Genomic DNA, 20,591 nt, shown 5'->3' on the forward strand with positions numbered 1-20,591 from the left:
AGTCGAAGGTGCTCAAAACACAATCATCTTCATTAAAAGTATAGAAACTTAATGATCTTACCAGTGCTGTGTCCGCGTTCGCTCATATTGTGGTCTTTGATTTTAAAATTATCTGATGTTAAATAAAATTCTGCTAATATCTGTTGTTTTCAGTGACGTGAACTCCATTAAATCTGCATATCGTGTGGGAATTGAACAGATTTATATCTGTTTGGCAGAGACACATTTATGTGCCCAAGTGTAAATGAAATCATTTTTATAAATCTTTTCATTAAATGAAAATAAGACATACATCTTCAGTTGTATGTCTTATGGTTTTGGAACGACATGAGGGTCGTTTTAAGAACTTTCATTTTTGGGTGAACTAAACTTTAAACATTAACAAGATGAAAAAATAGTTATTAAAATTATGTTTAAAAATGTTAAAATTAAGAATGTATTACTCATTGCTAGTTGTTAGTAAATACAATACAGTCTCATTTGTTAACATTTAAGGTCTTACCACCCCCACATTACATACATTTCTTCAACACTTCCCATTCAAAACTGAACAAGTCCACATAGGATGAAACAGTCTGTGGCTGAACTTGTAGTACAATTCTTTTTGCTTGGTCTTCGAATATTTTCATATAGATCTTACTGTGGAAGAAAAAGAAAGTCAGAAATGTTTTATTTACCTTTTTAACCATTTTTAATTATTAGATTGTTTTATAAAATTGTGATACCACGTTAAGATAAGTCAAGACATAACTAAGTTGTATTTTGGCTTAAATCAATGTAAGCTGCTGCATCTTGATAAAAAGAAAAAGAAAAAAAGATTAAAAAACCACACTGCTATTGCATGATGCATTATTACATCTGCATGCTGATGCAAAATCTAAAACGTAGAAGTGGAGAGCAGTTACATAAACTATGGGTTTATAATGTACATTATGTTAATGTACAACAATACTTGTTAAACATTAACAAGCCATATCTCAGCACCAGAGCATTGTACCCATACAGAGTTGGGCTCTTTTGACTCAGACTGACAACTACTCTATAAATATCAGCCCATAAACTGAACAAACACATAAAGAAGACATATCTCAGCTCCACAACATTGTTGTCACAGTTCATCAGTGTGAGTGCCCGTGATCACCACCAGAGGGCACTCCACCCCGGACTGTCACTCCATCACAAACTACATTACCCATAATCCTTTGCCTAGGACTCATTAACACTCACTGTTTACACCTGTGTCTCATCACCTCATTACCTCTGCCTATATATACCTTGTTCACTCAGTCATTCATTGCGAAGTCTTGTTTAGTGTCACAACTGCATTTCTGAGCGTTTCTCTGGTTTCATGTATCTTGGTCTTTGATTTCTTGCCTTCTCCGTGGATTACCCTTTTGCCTGTTCCTTCTGTTTTGTTTGCCTTTTAGGACTGATTTCCTGTTATGACCTTTTGCCTGTTTCATTGACTACGATTTTGGATTATCCTTCAATAAATACAGCGTTTGGATCTTCAACCATCCTTCTGTCTCAGAGCAGTTTGTTACAGAAGACTTCGCCAACATGGATCCAGCAGTATGTCTCGTCCGTCTATGCCAGGAAACTCACTCACTCGAGGACCACATCATAGATTTTCTGAACATTGCAAACTTCACCAACCTCCCGGACTTTATGTTGATTGTTTTTTGTTTTGTTTTTCTTCATGGACTCAACAAACAGTTACAAAGCAAACTCGTCCGCGATGGTCCTCGAGGGTCCCTGAGTGAATCATTAGGCACTTTGATAAAATTTAATATAAATAGCCTACATAAAGTCATATAAATAAGCTTTAAAATCAATAAATAAAACTTTTTTTTAAAAAAAAAAGAAGCTTACTGGGCTTAAATGTTCAATTTTCTCTATATCAACTAAACTTCATAACTTTTACTTGCATTGATGTATACTATTTTTTTCTTTAAGTTGGCCTCTTTCATAGACAGTTTTTTTTTTCTTTTTTTTTTATTCTTAATATTTTTTCATCAGGTAATATTCTGCAGAAGAGAGAAATTAATCTCAGTTCCACAGGGTGTGATTGGCTGTTCACTACTGATGTCACAGCCTGTGATTGGCTGTTCACTACTGATGTCACAGCCTGTGATTGGCTGTTCACTACTGATGTCACAGCTAAACTCCTGAACTCAGGATCAGAGCTAGCCTGACAAGCCAGACCCACATCAAGATGTTTGGTCTGGAAACTCACCATTGACAGCTCAATCTGAGGGGCGGTATAAACGGTTGTCTTTCAAATTCCCTCTGCACGCGATAGGATAGCGCTACACCAACCAGAGCAACGAAGGTGAAGCGGAGCTCGTTGATAGATTAAACATTCACCGTATCCGGTCGGCAAAACTCTGAACACATCTTCCCTTTTTAAGAATGACTTCAGTGCCGTTCTTTGTTCTTTTCTCAGAGAAAAGCTTAACTCCAAGTCTTCCAGAGTCGCGGTCAAAGCTGATTCGAAAGACCGCCGCCGTTCGCCAGTTTTTGTGTTTACTAGAAGCACGCAAACGCAACTCGGCCGTCGTCATTATGGCCCCGCCCACCGACTCTATACACGATGTGATTGGCCCGGCAAGAGTTAGGGGAATACAGCTCAGAAGGGTATTGAGAGTTCCTAGACGACACTTGCGGGCAGATTAAATTTGCTGCCGCTAGGGTGCGTCTAGATTTCCAGGCTAGATCAAAGCCTGAAAATAAGCATATTCGCCGACATCTGCAAAAGAGTAACTCCATTGCTCCAAGGGGGATGTTTTATTGGAATTACTTAATAAGTGAAATAAATTGGAAAAAAACATGGTTGATTCCTCACAAATACTGTATCTCTAATAAAGCTAAAGAGGTCCACTTTAGACTTTTACATAACATTTACCCTACAAATTGTTTTGTTGCTAAGTTTTGAGACATTGACACATGCTGCAGCTTTTGTAAACAGGAAACTGAAACCATTCTTTATTTATTTTTTAATTGTAAAATAAATGAAAATGCACTAACCCAACAATTGAGTTGTTTTAACCACCCAGTGGTTGGGTTAAATGTTGCTTAAGACAACCCAATTGCTGGGTAAGAACAACTCAACCATTGGGTTAAAACAACCCAATTGTTGGGTTGGTGCATTTTCAACCCAACTTGGGTTGTTTTTAACCCAGCATTTTTTAGAGTGTATAAATACTATAATATTTTACGATCATTGAACATCACTGAATCCCACAGTATATCGTGATTGGAAGTAAATACAAACACTCGATGACTGTTTAAAGGGAGTTTGGAGGTAAAGTGTAATATTAATCTTTTATTTTGTGTTATTTAGCTTAATGTTAACTCTAATCCACCTGTCACACCAGGAGCTATATTTTATTTCACATAAGGTACCAACAGTATGCTTTTTTTGTCTGTTTGCCAAAAAGACATCAGATGTGGGATTGATCCCAAATGTGAGATTGATGGCCAATGCAGAATGTCTGAATAGGTTATTTATGCTTGAATATAAATTAAATAATTACTATAAAAGATTAATGAAGATGTAGTCTTTCATGACAGACGTGTGAAACATTCATTGAGTGAAAACAATAGGCTGTGAATTGAGCAGCTGAAAGACTAGTTAGTAGACTGCAAGTATGCCAATAACGATTAGCATCTTCTCTTAGCCTTTGCTAAACACTTACATGACATGCCATACAATTATGCTTCATAAAATGCATGATTTTAGCGATTTCATCCTCAGATTTGAAATTAAGCATGGCCACACATTTGGCTTCACATTAGATGTGGTTATAAGTTGTATACTACAGTCACATAATATTTTTATACATTTAAAAATATATTTGAATTTTTGAGCCTATATATCTTCATATTAAAAACAGTCAGAGTAATTCTGAGTTTTGAATTTAAACTCTTAAGCGTTGGCTTTCTAGATATGTGTCACTTATGTGTCTACTCATAAAGACTTGTGAGCTCTAGCCCTTTTATTTGGGGTATGTAAAAATGAACCACTTGCCAAAATGAATCTCTAGGTCACTAATTATCCAAAATGACTTGCATTTGCATTTGGATGTCTATAATTAGGTCATTTCAATATGTGTCCCCAAAAGCCTTTAACTCCTCAATGAATGCTCAGATCTTCATTTCATCTGAGATCTCAGTTTTAATTAATTTAATGCTTATAAGTGCCATGTGTAAAAATTGAGGTAAAAATATCCCAAAAATGACCTACACGCATCAAAAGAATGAGAAGAAATAAGGGCGGTGATGTCATAAAAAAATGTCAAGTTATAGTGCTGCAGAGATATCAACCTTAATTAGCAGTAGCATTACTAGCCCCGGCCCGACAGGTGTCGTAATCACTACTTCATTTTAGTTCAGGGAAGAGAGTGAACGAATGGCCGAAGCCCTTGACCCCTTTAAAGGGTTACTACAGCGATTAGCATATGGATTTGTATCAGTAGAAACCCTGGAGTAGCCTATATTCAAATGATTGTGCTTTCCCCCCTCATATCCCCCTGAGACAAGAGATTTATGCATTTTATTTCTGGAAAAATTCCTCCTATGATGCAAATTGACGATATTTGCATCATAGGAGGAATGTTTGCCCAGAGGCTAAAGACTACAGCCAGCAGAGGGAGCCATTTCCGCATGTTTTGAATCCGCGCATGGGGGATGGAGATCACACTCACAGCTCAGCTACAGGCAATCATTTAAACGGAGCTATGGTGAGCAATGTAAGTCTTTTAACTTCTCAAATTAATTTCTATGAAAGTTAAGCTTGCAAAGGCATGAACTGAAACGCGCCAGACTGAACTCGCGTTGTGAATGTATGCCGCGAGTCTAGTCGCGATTACCTCAGCTCTCATCCCTCCTGCAGTTAGTGCTCAGTGCTGTGATACTCGCGCGGTGACTCACTCATTATATTGAACAGACACGTTCAGTTTTTAATTGTAGTGTCTTCAACTCAGTCACAGTAATCAAGTTGGTGGCGTTGGGAATGGCCTCACAGGGCAGAGAAGCATTCTGGGAATTGTAGTCTTTCATCCCCATGGGACAAATACATTTTCTGTCTTTTCTCAGTCTAGAAGGCACCAAATTCAAAAATAATTTCACATTTCTACTGCATTGATGACCCAGTTTAAATACAGATTCATCTTCCCAGCGCTGAAGTACCCCTTTAATGTATCTGATATGATAAAAATAGCTGTTTTTACCTGACCGGAAAAAGCGGAAGTGCGGGCGCCCGGCGACTGTGTCCCGTCCCGTCATAATAAAAGTCCCGGTACTCGCGAGCTGTTTAGAATAGGCGCCCTCCAGTGGATGAAAAGTTGCATAGTGTACCTTTAAAGGCCTTAAATACAAAATACCTTAACTGTTTAAAGGCCTTAAATGCTTGAACCCCGCTAAATGCTGCTTGCAGCTTTAATTATTATTATTATTATTATTATTATTATTATTACAATTTGCACGGGATAAGACATCTCAGTAAAAGCAGAAGTGGGAGGAGTAACTCGCTTTACGCACCTTCTTGACGTCATGTGCGTATGATGTTACCGTTATAACGTGAGCAAACACAACCTGAGCGCCAGTCTGAACTCCATCTCCAATATATATGTGCGTTTTAATAAACAGTTAGGTCCAGTCTAACGATTCTGATTGGATTATGTTGGTAATAGACACTTTCCTACAGCTAAAATGTGTTGTGCCTCTAATAAGTGCTTTTGATCTTCTTTTTGCTTTAAACGATATGCGGAAAATACTGGACATTTTCCACAGATTTGTCCCAACACCTACAACGCAACCGAATGCTTCAAGCGCCTCCAAGGTCGCAAAATGCGCTTTTTAAAAAAAACTTTTAAACAGGAAATGACGGAATTTTACCTCACATTTTTACAGCAGGTCTATTCGAACGGGATTAGTATTACCCGAGGTCATTTTTCCAGACCTTTTTACAGAAGGTAAAAGTCTCGGTAATCTTTACTGACATTGTCCGTAATGATTACCGAGATGGCACATTCGGACGGGACTAAAATCACAGAGAACCTCTGGTAATAATTACTTTACCCCCACGTCCCCATGTTAAACTAATCCAGTCCGAATAGGGCTTAAGACTATGGCGAACATGAGGGCTTAAATACACAAGGGCTAGTGACAAAACGAGGGACACCTGTGAACAATGATTAACCTATAAACCAATGACAACAAGACACAGGAACACGAGGCAGGAACACATGAGGGCATGGAATCACATGACAATGGATCACATGACAAGACCAGGAAGTGCATGACAAAACATGACAGTGAACATGAAACATGAACCTACACCAAAACACCTTTGTGACACCTGCAGAGTAATGTGGATTGTATTTTGTTTTGTTTTTTATTGTGTATATTTTTTACGTGTGCAAATAAACCAAAACCCAAACCTAAAACCTGTTGGAACATATAAGAATCACACGTTTTTAGGAATTTTTTTTACATATGGGAACACATGCATAAAATCCTCAACCACAGAAGATATTTAGAGAGATGTGTTTGCTGTTTACAGAGCCCAAATCCTGACACAAGCTCTAATGAGGGTTTGATATTATTGATATGTCACCATATTTGATTGGACTCAAATTTCACTTTATTCATCATAAAGTAATTGTATGCTTCATAACATTTGGATTAAACCTCAATCTCAGCCCCAATTTGTGTTCATACTGTTGCTTTTTGGATCTAGTCCAGTTCAGTGTTTGATAGCTGACCCTATAGCCTTCAACATTTGATCCCATTCACTTACATTGTACGTGCCACACTAACCAAGTTATTTGTTTTGTGGAGATTATTATTAATTATCATTATTTTGTAAAACAAAATTGCTACAATTACTGTTTTAATGAGCTTGACTCTAAGTTGTTCATCTTTTACACAAAAAATATTAATTTAGTTGCAAAACTATATCCTTATTCTTATCCATATATTTATTTTGAATTGTTTCATTTGAATACATTCCCTTGAATTTTTAATATGTATAAAATGATAACATCAGCACAGAAAAAAAATCAAGTGAGCCCAGAGCGGTTTGTGTTCAGAGTGCGTGTTTTTAGCGAACCGTATCATAAGATGTAATCGAACCGTACCCAGACCACCTCCCGAGATGGCATTGGTTCGGTTTGCTTTAAAGGGGCCTGAGATCGCTTGGAGTGTTCACAAATGGGCAAAAAATTGAGCTACTGTATAAGAGTGGAACATGCTTTAAGCCAATAAGACAAAACTGACAAAAGAGATTATGGTGAGTTGTCTGTCTGTAATAATGCTGTCATGATGTGCTGAACTAATTTATAAAGTATATTTATCGGTTACACTTTAGAATAATGGTCATTAGTTAACATTAGTAAACATGAACTAATAATGAACTGCTCATGGTTAGTTCATGTTAGTTAATAAATAATGTTAACTAATGAACATTATTCTAAAGCGTTACCCCTTTATCAGCTAAAATACTGAATCTGTTCCCGTCTTTCTCTTTTTTTTTATTGCAGCTTGAATTTGTTATCATATCTTGTTTTATAGATTCACAATGGACTTCTGTATGAATAAAACCATTATAAAATAAGGCCACACTTTATATTAGGTGGCCTTAAGTACTATGTACTTACATCAGAAAATAAGTTCAATGTGTTCAAACTGTATTGCAAAAAACCTTTCCTGATATTGAGGTGGGATACGGGTGAAGTTAGGGACAGGTGTGGTGGTGTGGGTCAGTTTAAGGGTAAAGTTAGGGTCAGGTGTGGTGGTGTGGGTCAGTTTAAGGGTAAAGTTAGGGTCAGGTGTGGTGGTGTGGGTCAGTTTAAGGGTAAAGTTAGGGTCAGGTGTGGTGGTGTGGGTCAGTTTAAGGGTAAAGTTAGGGTCAGGTGTGGTGGTGTGGGTCAGTTTAAGGGTAAAGTTAGGGTCAGGTGTGGTGGTGTGGGTCAGTTTAAGGGTAAAGTTAGGGTCAGGTGTGGTGGTGTGGGTCAGTTTAAGGGTAAAGTTAGGGTCAGGTGTGGTGGTGTGGGTCAGTTTAAGGGTAAAGTTAGGGACAGGTGTGGTGGTGTGGGTCAGTTTAAGGGTAAAGTTAGGGACAGGTGTGGTGGTGTGGGTCAGTTTAAGGGTAAAGTTAGGGACAGGTGTGGTGGTGTGGGTCAGTTAAAGGGTAAAGTTAGGGACAGGTGTGGTGGTGTGGGTCAGTTTAAGGGTAGAGTTAGGGTCAGGTTTGGTGGTGTGGGTCAGTTTAAGGGTAGAGTTAGGGATAGGTGTGGTGGTGTGGTTCAGTTTAAGGGTAGAGTTAGGGATAGGTGTCGTGGTGTGGGTAAGTTTAAGGGTAAAGTTAGGGTCAGGTTTGGTGGTGTGGGTCAGTTTAAGGGTAAAGTTAGGGATAGGTGTGGTGGTGTGGGTCAGTTTAAGGGTAAAGTTAGGGTCAGGTGTGGTGGTGTGGGTCAGTTTAAGGGTAGAGATAGGGTCAGGTGTGGTGGTGTGGGTCAGTTTAAGGGTAGAGTTAGGGTCAGGTGTGGTGGTGTGGGTCAGTTTAAGGGTAAAGTTAGGGATAGGTGTGGTGGTGTGGGTCAGTTTAAGGGTAGAGTTAGGGTCAGGTGTGGTGGTGTGGGTCAGTTTAAGGGTAAAGTTAGGGATAGGTGTGGTGGTGTGGGTCAGTTTAAGGGTAGAGTTAGGGTCAGGTGTGGTGGTGTGGGTCAGTTTAAGGGTAGAGTTAGGGACAGGTGTGGTGGTGTGGGTCAGTTTAAGGGTAGAGTTAGGGACAGGTGTGGTGGTGTGGGTCAGTTTAAGGGTAAAGTTAGGGACAGGTGTGGTGGTGTGGGTCAGTTTAAGGGTAGAGTTAGGGACAGGTGTGGTGGTGTGGGTCAGTTTAAGGGTAGAGTTAGGGACAGGTGTGGTGGTGTGGGTCAGTTTAAGGGTAGGGTTAGGGACAGGTGTGGTGATGTGGGTCAGTTTAAGGGTAGGGTTAGGGTCAGGTGTGGTGGTGTGGGTCAGTTTAAGGGTAAAATTAGGGACAGGTGTGGTGGTGTGGGTCAGTTTAAGGGTAAAGTTAGGGACAGGTGTGGTGGTGTGTGTCAATTTAAGGGTAAAGTTAGGGACAGGTGTGGTGGTGTGGGTCAGTTTAAGGGTAGAGTTAGGGACAGGTGTGGTGGTGTGGGTCAGTTTAAGGGTAGAGTTAGGGACAGGTGTGGTGGTGTGGGTCAGTTTAAGGGTAAAGTTAGGGTCAGGTGTGGTGGTGTGGGTCAGTTTAAGGGTAAAGTTAGGGTCAGGTGTGGTGGTGTGGGTCAGTTTAAGGGTAAAGTTAGGGACAGGTGTGGTGGTGTGGGTCAGTTTAAGGGTAAAGTTAGGGACAGGTGTGGTGGTGTGGGTCAGTTTAAGGGTAAAGTTAGGGACAGGTGTGGTGGTGTGGGTCAGTTAAAGGGTAAAGTTAGGGACAGGTGTGGTGGTGTGGGTCAGTTTAAGGGTAGAGTTAGGGTCAGGTGTGGTGGTGTGGGTCAGTTTAAGGGTAGAAATAGGGATAGGTGTGGTGGTGTGGGTCAGTTTAAGGGTAGAGTTAGGGATAGGTGTGGTGGTGTGGGTAAGTTTAAGGGTAAAGTTAGGGTCAGGTGTGGTGGTGTGGGTCAGTTTAAGGGTAAAGTTAGGGATAGGTGTGGTGGTGTGGGTCAGCTTAAGGGTAAAGTTAGGGTCAGGTGTGGTGGTGTGGGTCAGTTTAAGGGTAGAGATAGGGTCAGGTGTGGTGGTGTGGGTCAGTTTAAGGGTAGAGTTAGGGTCAGGTGTGGTGGTGTGGGTCAGTTTAAGGGTAAAGTTAGGGATAGGTGTGGTGGTGTGGGTCAGTTTAAGGGTAAAGTTAGGGTCAGGTGTGGTGGTGTGAGTCAGTTTAAGGGTAGAGTTAGGGACAGGTGTGGTGGTGAGGGTCAGTTTAAGGGTAAAGTTAGGGACAGGTGTGGTGGTGTGGGTCAGTTTAAGGGTAGAGTTAGGGACAGGTGTGGTGGTGTGGGTCAGTTTAAGGGTAGAGTTAGGGACAGGTGTGGTGGTGTGGGTCAGTTTAAGGGTAGAGTTAGGGACAGGTGTGGTGGTGTGGGTCAGTTTAAGGGTAAAGTTAGGGACAGGTGTGGTGGTGTGGGTCAGTTTAAGGGTAGAGTTAGGGACAGGTGTGGTGGTGTGGGTCAGTTTAAGGGTAGAGTTAGGGACAGGTGTGGTGGTGTGGGTCAGTTTAAGGGTAGGGTTAGGGACAGGTGTGGTGATGTGGGTCAGTTTAAGGGTAGGGTTAGGGTCAGGTGTGGTGGTGTGGGTCAGTTTAAGGGTAAAATTAGGGACAGGTGTGGTGGTGTGGGTCAGTTTAAGGGTAAAGTTAGGGACAGGTGTGGTGGTGTGTGTCAATTTAAGGGTAAAGTTAGGGACAGGTGTGGTGGTGTGGGTCAGTTTAAGGGTAGAGTTAGGGACAGGTGTGGTGGTGTGGGTCAGTTTAAGGGTAGAGTTAGGGACAGGTGTGGTGGTGTGGGTCAGTTTAAGGGTAGAGTTAGGGACAGGTGTGTTGGTGTGGGTCAGTTTAAGGGTAGAGTTAGGGACAGGTGTGGTGGTGTGGGTCAGTTTAAGGGTAGGGTTAGGGACAGGTGTGGTGGTGTGGGTCAGTTTAAGGGTAAAGTTAGGGACAGGTGTGGTGGTGTGTGTCAGTTTAAGGGTAAAGTTAGGGACAGGTGTGGTGGTGTGGGTCAGTTTAAGGGTAGAGTTAGGGACAGGTGTGGTGGTGTGGGTCAGTTTAAGGGTAGAGTTAGGGACAGGTGTGGTGGTGTGGGTCAGTTTATGGGTAGAGTTAGGGTCAGGTGTAGTGGTGTGGGTCAGTTTAAGGGTAAAATTAGGGACAGGTGTGGTGGTGTGGGTCAGTTTAAGGGTAAAGTTAGGGACAGGTGTGGTGGTGTGTGTCAGTTTAAGGGTAAAGTTAGGAACAGGTGTGGTGGTGTGTGTCAGTTTAAGGGTAAAGTTAGGGACAGGTGTGGTGGTGTGGGTCAGTTTAAGGGTAAAGTTAGGGTCAGGTGTGGAGGTGTGGGTCAGTTTAAGGGTAGAGTTAGGGACAGGTGTGGTGGTGTGGGTCAGTTTAAGGGTAGGGTTAGGGACAGGTGTGGTGGTGTGGGTCAGTTTAAGGGTAGAGTTAGGGACAGGTGTGGTGGTGTGGGTCAGTTTAAGGGTAAATAAGGGACAGGTGTGGTGGTGTGGGTCAGTTTAAGGGTAGGGTCAGGGACAGGTGTGGTGGTGTGGGTCAGTTTAAGGGTAGAGTTAGGGACAGGTGTGGTGGTGTGGGTCAGTTTAAGGGTAGGGTTAGGGACAGGTGTGGTGGTGTGGGTCAGTTTAAGGGTAAAGTTAGGGTCAGGTGTCGTGGTGTGGGTCAGTTTAAGGGTAAAGTTAGGGACAGGTGTGGTGGTGTGGGTCAGTTTAAGGGTAAAGTTAGGGTCAGGTGTGGTTGTGTCGGTCAGTTTAAGGGTAAAGTTAGGGACAGGTGTGGTGGTGTGGGTCAGTTTAAGGGTAGGGTTAGGGACAGGTGTGGTGGTGTGGGTCAGTTTAAGGGTAAAGTTAGGGACAGGTGTGGTGTTGTGGGTCAGTTAAAGGGTAAAGTTAGGGACAGGTGTGGTGGTGTGGGTCAGTTTAAGGGTAGAGTTAGGGTCAGGTGTGGTGGTGTGGGTCAGTTTAAGGGTAGAAATAGGGATAGGTGTGGTGGTGTGGGTCAGTTTAAGGGTAGAGTTAGGGATAGGTGTGGTGGTGTGGGTAAGTTTAAGGGTAAAGTTAGGGTCAGGTGTGGTGGTGTGGGTCAGTTTAAGGGTAAAGTTAGGGTCAGGTGTGGTGGTATGAGTCAGTTTAAGGGTAGAGTTAGGGACAGGTGTGGTGGTGAGGGTCAGTTTAAGGGTAAAGTTAGGGACAGGTGTGGTGGTGTGGGTCAGTTTAAGGGTAGAGTTAGGGACAGGTGTGGTGGTGTGGGTCAGTTTAAGGGTAGAGTTAGGGACAGGTGTGGTGGTGTGGGTCAGTTTAAGGGTAGAGTTAGGGACAGGTGTGGTGGTGTGGGTCAGTTTAAGGGTAAAGTTAGGGACAGGTGTGGTGGTGTGGGTCAGTTTAAGGGTAGAGTTAGGGACAGGTGTGGTGGTGTGGGTCAGTTTAAGGGTAGAGTTAGGGACAGGTGTGGTGGTGTGGGTCAGTTTAAGGGTAGGGTTAGGGACAGGTGTGGTGATGTGGGTCAGTTTAAGGGTAGGGTTAGGGTCAGGTGTGGTGGTGTGGGTCAGTTTAAGGGTAAAATTAGGGACAGGTGTGGTGGTGTGGGTCAGTTTAAGGGTAAAGTTAGGGACAGGTGTGGTGGTGTGTGTCAATTTAAGGGTAAAGTTAGGGACAGGTGTGGTGGTGTGGGTCAGTTTAAGGGTAGAGTTAGGGACAGGTGTGGTGGTGTGGGTCAGTTTAAGGGTAGAGTTAGGGACAGGTGTGGTGGTGTGGGTCAGTTTAAGGGTAGAGTTAGGGACAGGTGTGTTGGTGTGGGTCAGTTTAAGGGTAGAGTTAGGGACAGGTGTGGTGGTGTGGGTCAGTTTAAGGGTAGGGTTAGGGACAGGTGTGGTGGTGTGGGTCAGTTTAAGGGTAAAGTTAGGGACAGGTGTGGTGGTGTGTGTCAGTTTAAGGGTAAAGTTAGGGACAGGTGTGGTGGTGTGGGTCAGTTTAAGGGTAGAGTTAGGGACAGGTGTGGTGGTGTGGGTCAGTTTAAGGGTAGAGTTAGGGACAGGTGTGGTGGTGTGGGTCAGTTTATGGGTAGAGTTAGGGTCAGGTGTGGTGGTGTGGGTCAGTTTAAGGGTAAAGTTAGGGACAGGTGTGGTGGTGTGTGTCAATTTAAGGGTAAAGTTAGGGACAGGTGTGGTGGTGTGGGTCAGTTTAAGGGTAGAGTTAGGGACAGGTGTGGTGGTGTGGGTCAGTTTAAGGGTAGAGTTAGGGACAGGTGTGGTGGTGTGGGTCAGTTTAAGGGTAGAGTTAGGGACAGGTGTGTTGGTGTGGGTCAGTTTAAGGGTAGAGTTAGGGACAGGTGTGGTGGTGTGGGTCAGTTTAAGGGTAGGGTTAGGGACAGGTGTGGTGGTGTGGGTCAGTTTAAGGGTAAAGTTAGGGACAGGTGTGGTGGTGTGTGTCAGTTTAAGGGTAAAGTTAGGGACAGGTGTGGTGGTGTGGGTCAGTTTAAGGGTAGAGTTAGGGACAGGTGTGGTGGTGTGGGTCAGTTTAAGGGTAGAGTTAGGGACAGGTGTGGTGGTGTGGGTCAGTTTATGGGTAGAGTTAGGGTCAGGTGTGGTGGTGTGGGTCAGTTTAAGGGTAAAATTAGGGACAGGTGTGGTGGTGTGGGTCAGTTTAAGGGTAAAGTTAGGGACAGGTGTGGTGGTGTGTGTCAGTTTAAGGGTAAAGTTAGGAACAGGTGTGGTGGTGTGTGTCAGTTTAAGGGTAAAGTTAGGGACAGGTGTGGTGGTGTGGGTCAGTTTAAGGGTAAAGTTAGGGTCAGGTGTGGAGGTGTGGGTCAGTTTAAGGGTAGAGTTAGGGACAGGTGTGGTGGTGTGGGTCAGTTTAAGGGTAGGGTTAGGGACAGGTGTGGTGGTGTGGGTCAGTTTAAGGGTAGAGTTAGGGACAGGTGTGGTGGTGTGGGTCAGTTTAAGGGTAAATAAGGGACAGGTGTGGTGGTGTGGGTCAGTTTAAGGGTAGGGTCAGGGACAGGTGTGGTGGTGTGGGTCAGTTTAAGGGTAGAGTTAGGGACAGGTGTGGTGGTGTGGGTCAGTTTAAGGGTAGGGTTAGGGACAGGTGTGGTGGTGTGGGTCAGTTTAAGGGTAAAGTTAGGGTCAGGTGTCGTGGTGTGGGTCAGTTTAAGGGTAAAGTTAGGGACAGGTGTGGTGGTGTGGGTCAGTTTAAGGGTAAAGTTAGGGTCAGGTGTGGTTGTGTCGGTCAGTTTAAGGGTAAAGTTAGGGACAGGTGTGGTGGTGTGGGTCAGTTTAAGGGTAGAGTTAGGGACAGGTGTGGTCGTGTGGGTCAGTTTAAGGGTAAAGTTAGGGTCAGGTGTGGTGGTGTGGGTCAATTTAAGGGTAGAGCTAGGGTCAGTTGTGGTGGTGTGGGTCAGTTTAAGGGGTAGAGTTAGGGACAGGTGTGGTGGTGTGGGCCAGTTTAAGGGTAGAGTTAGGGACAGGTGTGGTGGTGTGGGTCAGTTTAAGGGTAAAGTTAGGGACAGGTGTGGTGGTGTGGGTCAGTTTAAGGGTAAAGTTAGGGACAGGTGTGGTGGTGTGGGTCAGTTTAAGGGTAAAGTTAGGGAAAGGTGTGGTGGTGTGGGTCAGTTTAAGGGTAGAGTTAGGGACAGGTGTGGTGGTGTGGGTCAGTTTAAGGGTAGGGTTAGGGACAGGTGTGGTGATGTGGGTCAGTTTAAGGGTAGGGTTAGGGTCAGGTGTGGTGGTGTGGGTCAGTTTAAGGGTAAAATTAGGGACAGGTGTGGTGGTGTGGGTCAGTTTAAGGGTAAAGTTAGGGACAGGTGTGGTGGTGTGTGTCAGTTTAAGGGTAAAGTTAGGGACAGGTGTGGTGGTGTGTGTCAGTTTAAGGGTAAAGTTAGGGACAGGTGTGGTGGTGTGGGTCAGTTTAAGGGTAAAGTTAGGGTCAGTGCCCGGTTGCATAAAACACCTTAAGTTTTTCCCTTAAGTATGATACTTAAGGCGTGATTTCCCCTTATCTAAGGGAATGATTTAAGGGTGTTGCATATAATCCCTTAAACGGTTCTCTTAGGTAAGGGACGCCGCTAAGTGTTTCACGACTGCGACCCAGGTTTTACCGTTATAAAATTCTACTGTTGCCATAGACACGCTACGCTGGCGGGTTAGAGAGTGAAGCTGAGATTCAACAAGAGGAATATTACACGGAGTGAGAGAACATTATTGTCTTAAATCAAATAAAAATGATCACTGCTGAGGATAAACGATTTGAAGATCACGACAAAATAAAATACTATGCTTGGTAACGTTATTTGTTTCACACGTTAGACCTTTTTAGCAAAAATCAGCTTCAACACCGGCAGAGCGCCAGCAGCACGCCAAACCATGCAGCAAAGTGAGGTTTTATTGCTTCTTTGTTAACAATTATTTTAGTCTATTGTTAATTTTACTTAGAACAGCCTCGATATAATTTTTAGATTTTTTTCATTATTCCTTCAAAACACTTGTGAACTGCAGAAAGACGCAAATATCCTCTCCAGCCGCGACAAGAGAAAAAGTGCTAGAACTGCAGAGAGATCCTACTGCTTCAAAAGACAAAACTGCAATTAGAGATCGAAAAACTTAAAAAGGAGAAGGAAAGACCTTTACAACTTCATTCTTAATAACAAACTAATGCAGCTACAAAGTGAAGGAAAAATAAAATGCACATCAATTGACGAATATTTTTTTTTATGACAGATCTGACAGGCATTGTATTTATTTATGATTTATTTATTTATATTTCATTTATTTATATGTATGACTATTGTCCATAGGCTACTAGCTAAACTAATTAAAGAATGCATTTACGATGGCATCTCTGACAACAAATCCAGCCCGTTGAAAATCTTGTTGATTTTCTTCATGAGCCTCTTCTGCTTCTGCTTCTTGAGCCTCTTCTTCGACATCATCTCCCTCTTCACAATACATCTTTGACATGTTAAAAAGAACAACGCTGGCGACAATAATTCTGCAGATGCGCAGCTCGCTGTGGAGACAGTGAAATCTGCGTTTGAGCTGTCCGATCGTCCTCTCAATTATAGACCGTGTGTGTGTCAACGCATTGTTGTATCTTTCATAGGATCAAACGATGACCATAATTATCAACAAGTCAAAATACATTTTAATACATTGATAAAATATTTTCAAAAAGTTGACAAGCCTATATGTTTTTACTTAATTTTCAACTTTTTAAAGTTAATAGGCTATAGCTCTCTGTCAAAATCCTAGAGTCATGTGTACTCCCTGGCCATGCAACAACATTTCTAATTCTGCACACATGGTCACACTAGCTGCACTTTAACAGAATGGTAATTTTTTCTGTTCTTCATGCGTGCGGGGAGCCTGAATTCTGACATGTGTGCCATCGATTACACCACTTATTCGAGGAAACCCCGCTTTCCGAAAAAAAGAGGTTTGAATGGCATCCAGTTCAACACGCGATGGAAATGTCACAGTTTGGCTTAAATGACGGCAGAGAGCCCCTGCAACCCGGTGAATAACTCTACTAACTGACGATTTATGAACATGGAAAACATCTCCCACTACAGACTGGAAACTCCCAGTTGCAAAGAACCGAAGTGCTATAAGCAACTGCAACACAGAGGGTAGTGAGTGGTTGCGCTGGGTAACATGATCAAGATCGCCTTCCAGTTTGTTAGCGATCTCATATATCCCGCGGCGATCAAATCTATATTCGCGAAGCAGTTTTTCATCGCTAAGATGGTCCAGAGGATTCTCTCTATCGCGAAAAATTCGCTTTGGCACATTTACATCTTCAACAGGATCAATAAACTCAGCCATTTTTTTCTCATTAATGTTCGTCAACTCTTAAGGTAAACTTTTCCTAACCTTAAACTATACTTAGGAAAATGACAGTTAAGGGGCTTTATGCAACACTTAACGGTTTTTAAGGGATTACTTAAGTGAAAAATAGACATTTGAGGATAATTCTAAGGGTTTATGACGTTTCAGTTTAATAAACCCTTAAGTGATACTTAAGGGTTATTTTATGCAACACCCTTAAGTTTAAGGGAAACCTAAGGGCGATCTTAAGGGAAATTTTCACTTAAGGTGTTTTATGCAACCGGGCACAGGTGTGGAGGTGTGGGTCAGTTTAAGGGTAGAGTTAGGGACAGGTGTGGTGATGTGGGTCAGTTTAAGGGTAGGGTTAGGGACAGGTGTGGTGGTGTGGGTCAGTTTAAGGGTAGAGTTAGGGACAGGTGTGGTGGTGTGGGTCAGTTTAAGGGTAAATTAGGGACAGGTGTGGTGGTGTGGGTCAGTTTAAGGGTAGGGTTAGGGACAGGTGTGGTGGTGTGGGTCAGTTTAAGGGTAGAGTTAGGGACAGGTGTGGTGGTGTGGGTCAGTTTAAGGGTAGGGTTAGGGACAGGTGTGGTGGTGTGGGTCAGTTTAAGGGTAAAGTTAGGGTCAGGTGTGGTGGTGTGGGTCAGTTTAAGGGTAAAGTTAGGGACAGGTGTGGTGGTGTGGGTCAGTTTAAGGGTAAAGTTAGGGTCAGGTGTGGTTGTGTCGGTCAGTTTAAGGGTAAAGTTAGGGACAGGTGTGGTGGTGTGGGTCAGTTTAAGGGTAGAGTTAGGGACAGGTGTGGTGGTGTGGGTCAGTTTAAGGGTAAAGTTAGGGTCAGGTGTGGTGGTGTGGGTCAGTTTAAGGGTAGAGCTAGGGTCAGTTGTGGTGGTGTGGGTCAGTTTAAGGGTAGAGTTAGGGACAGGTGTGGTGGTGTGGGTCAGTTTAAGGGTAGAGTTAGGGACAGGTGTGGTGGTGTGGGTCAGTTTAAGGGTAAAGTTAGGGACAGGTGTGGTGGTGTGGGTCAGTTTAAGGGTAAAGTTAGGGACAGGTGTGGTGGTGTGGGTCAGTTTAAGGGTAAAGTTAGGGAAAGGTGTGGTGGTGTGGGTCAGTTTAAGGGTAGAGTTAGGGACAGATGTGGTGGTGTGGGTCAGTTTAAGGGTAGAGTTAGGGTCAGGTGTGGTGGTGTGGGTCAGTTTAAGGGTAGAGTTAGGGACAGGTGTGGTGGTGTGGGTCAGTTTAAGGGTAGAGTTAGGGACAGGTGTGGTGGTGTGGGTCAGTTTAAGGGTAGAGCTAGGGTCAGGTGTGGTGGTGTGGGTCAGTTTAAGGGTAGAGTTAGGGACAGGTGTGGTGGTGTGGGTCAGTTTAAAGGTAGAGTTAGGGACAGGTGTGGTGGTGTGGGTCAGTTTAAGGGTAAAGTTAGGGACAGGTGTGGTGGTGTGGGTCAGTTTAAGGGTAAAGTTAGGGACAGGTGTGGTGGTGTGGGTCAGTTTAAGGGTAGAGCTAGGGTCAGGTGTGGTGGTGTGGGTCAGTTTAAGGGTAAAGTTAGGGACAGGTGTGGTGGTGTGGGTCAGTTTAAGGGTAAAGTTAGGGTCAGGTGTGGTGGTGTGGGTCAGTTTAAGGGTAGAGCTAGGGTCAGGTGTGGTGGTGTGGGTCAGTTTAAGGGTAGAGTTAGGGACAGATGTGGTGGTGTGGGTCAGTTTAAGGGTAGAGTTAGGGACAGGTGTGGTGGTGTGGGTCAGTTTAAGGGTAAAGTTAGGGACAGGTGTGGTGGTGTGGGTCAGTTTAAGGGTAGAGTTAGGGACAGGTGTGGTGGTGTGGGTCAGTTTAAGGGTAGGCTTAGGTGTAAGAGAAGTGCCAACTGTGTAATTACAAATGTAACAACAGAAATTAATTACAAACGTAATGACATGCTAGTATTTTTAAAATGTAAGTACAATGTAAAAACATGTATGTACACAATAAGTGCATTGTATCAAATTATTAATTAAAATGTTAGTACATAGTAGTTGAGGCCACCTAATATAAAGTGTGTCCGATATTATTTATATTAATAATTTTGTTTTCAGGTATGACTGAAGTCTTTCTGCAGAAATGTAATGATACACTGGCATATCTGTTAAGAAATGTCGCTGTCAATACAAACATTGATTTTTTGAATGAAGCAAATTATATACATTTTAAAAAGATAAATATTAATGCAATAAATGAGAATATGGCACTTACCTGAAGAAGGTGTCTGGCCGATAGTGTCACTGGCTTCACTCACTCCTACTTTACCCACTATCCTGTAGCGGATCAAGTACTGCTTTCCAAACTCCAATCCAGTCAGAGTAAAGTCTTCATTCGGTGTATTTATGACATGCCACTGTTCCTCTTTCTCCTGCTGGTACTCCACTCTGTACTGCACAGTTTCTCCGGTTGGGGACTTCTGCAGTTTCAGGGACATACTGCGCTCCAGGACCTCCTTCACTTCTGGTGGGGGAGGCTTCGACACAGGCTGGAACTGTGTGTCTGTCAGCTTCCCTTTTTCATACAGATAGATGGAGGAGCCTGGACTGGATGGATCGGAGATGGCAGAGATAATGAACCGGTATCTCTTTTCATCTTTATTAGCCTCTGAAAAACTTCTGAAAAGAGATAAGTTCTCTCTCATCTTTGAGAGGACATCGGTATTATTCAACCACTTGCTGTCAGATGGCACAGAAACCATGTTTTGTTTCCCATCTAGCTCTTTAAACTTGTCAGATTCCAGAAACTCCTTTAGTGCTGAAAGATACGGGACTTTATACTTCAGAGATGTGAAGGTCAAGCACACCACAACATCAATATTAAGATTAAAGAAGAGGATGTTGAGACGGTCTGAGTCTTCAGTTTTGATTCCTTCCAGCATCTTGGTGTGAGAACTCAAGAGGTCCAGTTCAGCCTGTGCACCATCTAACCACTGGTTAAACATGTCAGCATTAAAAGGGGAGCTGTAGTGGATCTTCAGGATGTCTTCCAGCAACTTCTCCTCTAACTCTCCTCCTCGTATGGCAGACAAGAGCTTGGCCACTGCTTTCATGAGCACAGTTTGGTAAATGCTAAACGAGCTCTGAAATGAATGCAACCTCTCTTTGATGTCTCTAAAAACATTTACCAGTGTTTTCCTGGAGAGGTCATTGCATTTCCTCTCTACTTCTCTTAACTCCTCTATTATATCTTCAGTGTTGGAGACCAGACGTGTGGTGATTTCTCTCTCCAACCGAGCAGCTTTATTATCCAGTAGAGAAAGAGGATAGAGCCAGACTTTAATTGGAACTGCATTCTGTGGATTCTCCTTCAAGTGATCAGGGAGCTTCTTGTACACATCTAGGGCCTCCATGAAAGTGGTGGGACTCTGATCAACGCGGAAGTCACCATGAAATGTGCAAGCAATGCTCTCAGCCATTTTCTTATCCGCATCTGTCATTTCTACAGCTCCTTTTCCGTCAATAGAAAATCCAGGGATACACTTGACCATGACATTCAGTTCTCCCTCTATCTTCTGCTTTTCTTCCTCTTCTGAAAATGTCCGATCAAACACCATGACGGCCTGAGCTCCATAGAGTACTCCCGTGACCACATGAGTTGCAGTTTTCTGGTCAAACACCTGAGGGTAGGTTATCTGGCCTAGCTGAGTCATAGTGAGCTGTTCAAATCTGGAGGTTTCTCTATAATACATTGTTACTCTGGACTGTTGGTTTGAGGATTTGGTGTCATGCAGAAACCTTGCAGATCCTCCCACCTCCACCAGCCCTCCTAAGAAGCTGGCCTTCAGGGAAGCACTTACATCCAGCAGACTAGACTTACTAGAGAGAGAGTCAGAGCAACTGAACTTCAAATCTGTCATGGGCTGTGGATGGGAGTCCAAATCATCAATCAGTGACTTCTTATCCCACAGAGTAACACCTGAAAGGAGAAATGGCTTTGACAGTTACATATGAGGACGCTGTACTGAAAAGTAATCATACAGATATTTGTATCTATAAGACTTAAAACATCTAT

General features: G+C 43.3%; 1 protein-coding gene across 1 annotated transcript in view; it reads right to left on the bottom strand.

Moving 5' to 3' along the window:
• Positions 1-507: 507 nt before the first annotated feature.
• Positions 508-20,591, bottom strand: part of LOC137091615 (neoverrucotoxin subunit beta-like) — a 33,071-nt gene continuing 12,987 nt past the window's right edge. The window contains exons 2-3 of the mRNA XM_067456223.1: positions 18,792-20,495; positions 508-639 (exon numbers count right to left, since the gene is read on the bottom strand). Of these exons, the coding sequence (XP_067312324.1) occupies positions 626-639; positions 18,792-20,495 (1,718 nt within the window). The 3' untranslated portion in view covers positions 508-625. The remainder of the gene's footprint in view (positions 640-18,791; positions 20,496-20,591) is intronic.

Source organism: Pseudorasbora parva, chromosome 10 (assembly GCF_024679245.1).
Source record: "Pseudorasbora parva isolate DD20220531a chromosome 10, ASM2467924v1, whole genome shotgun sequence".
Classification (NCBI taxonomy): domain Eukaryota; kingdom Metazoa; phylum Chordata; class Actinopteri; order Cypriniformes; family Gobionidae; genus Pseudorasbora; species Pseudorasbora parva.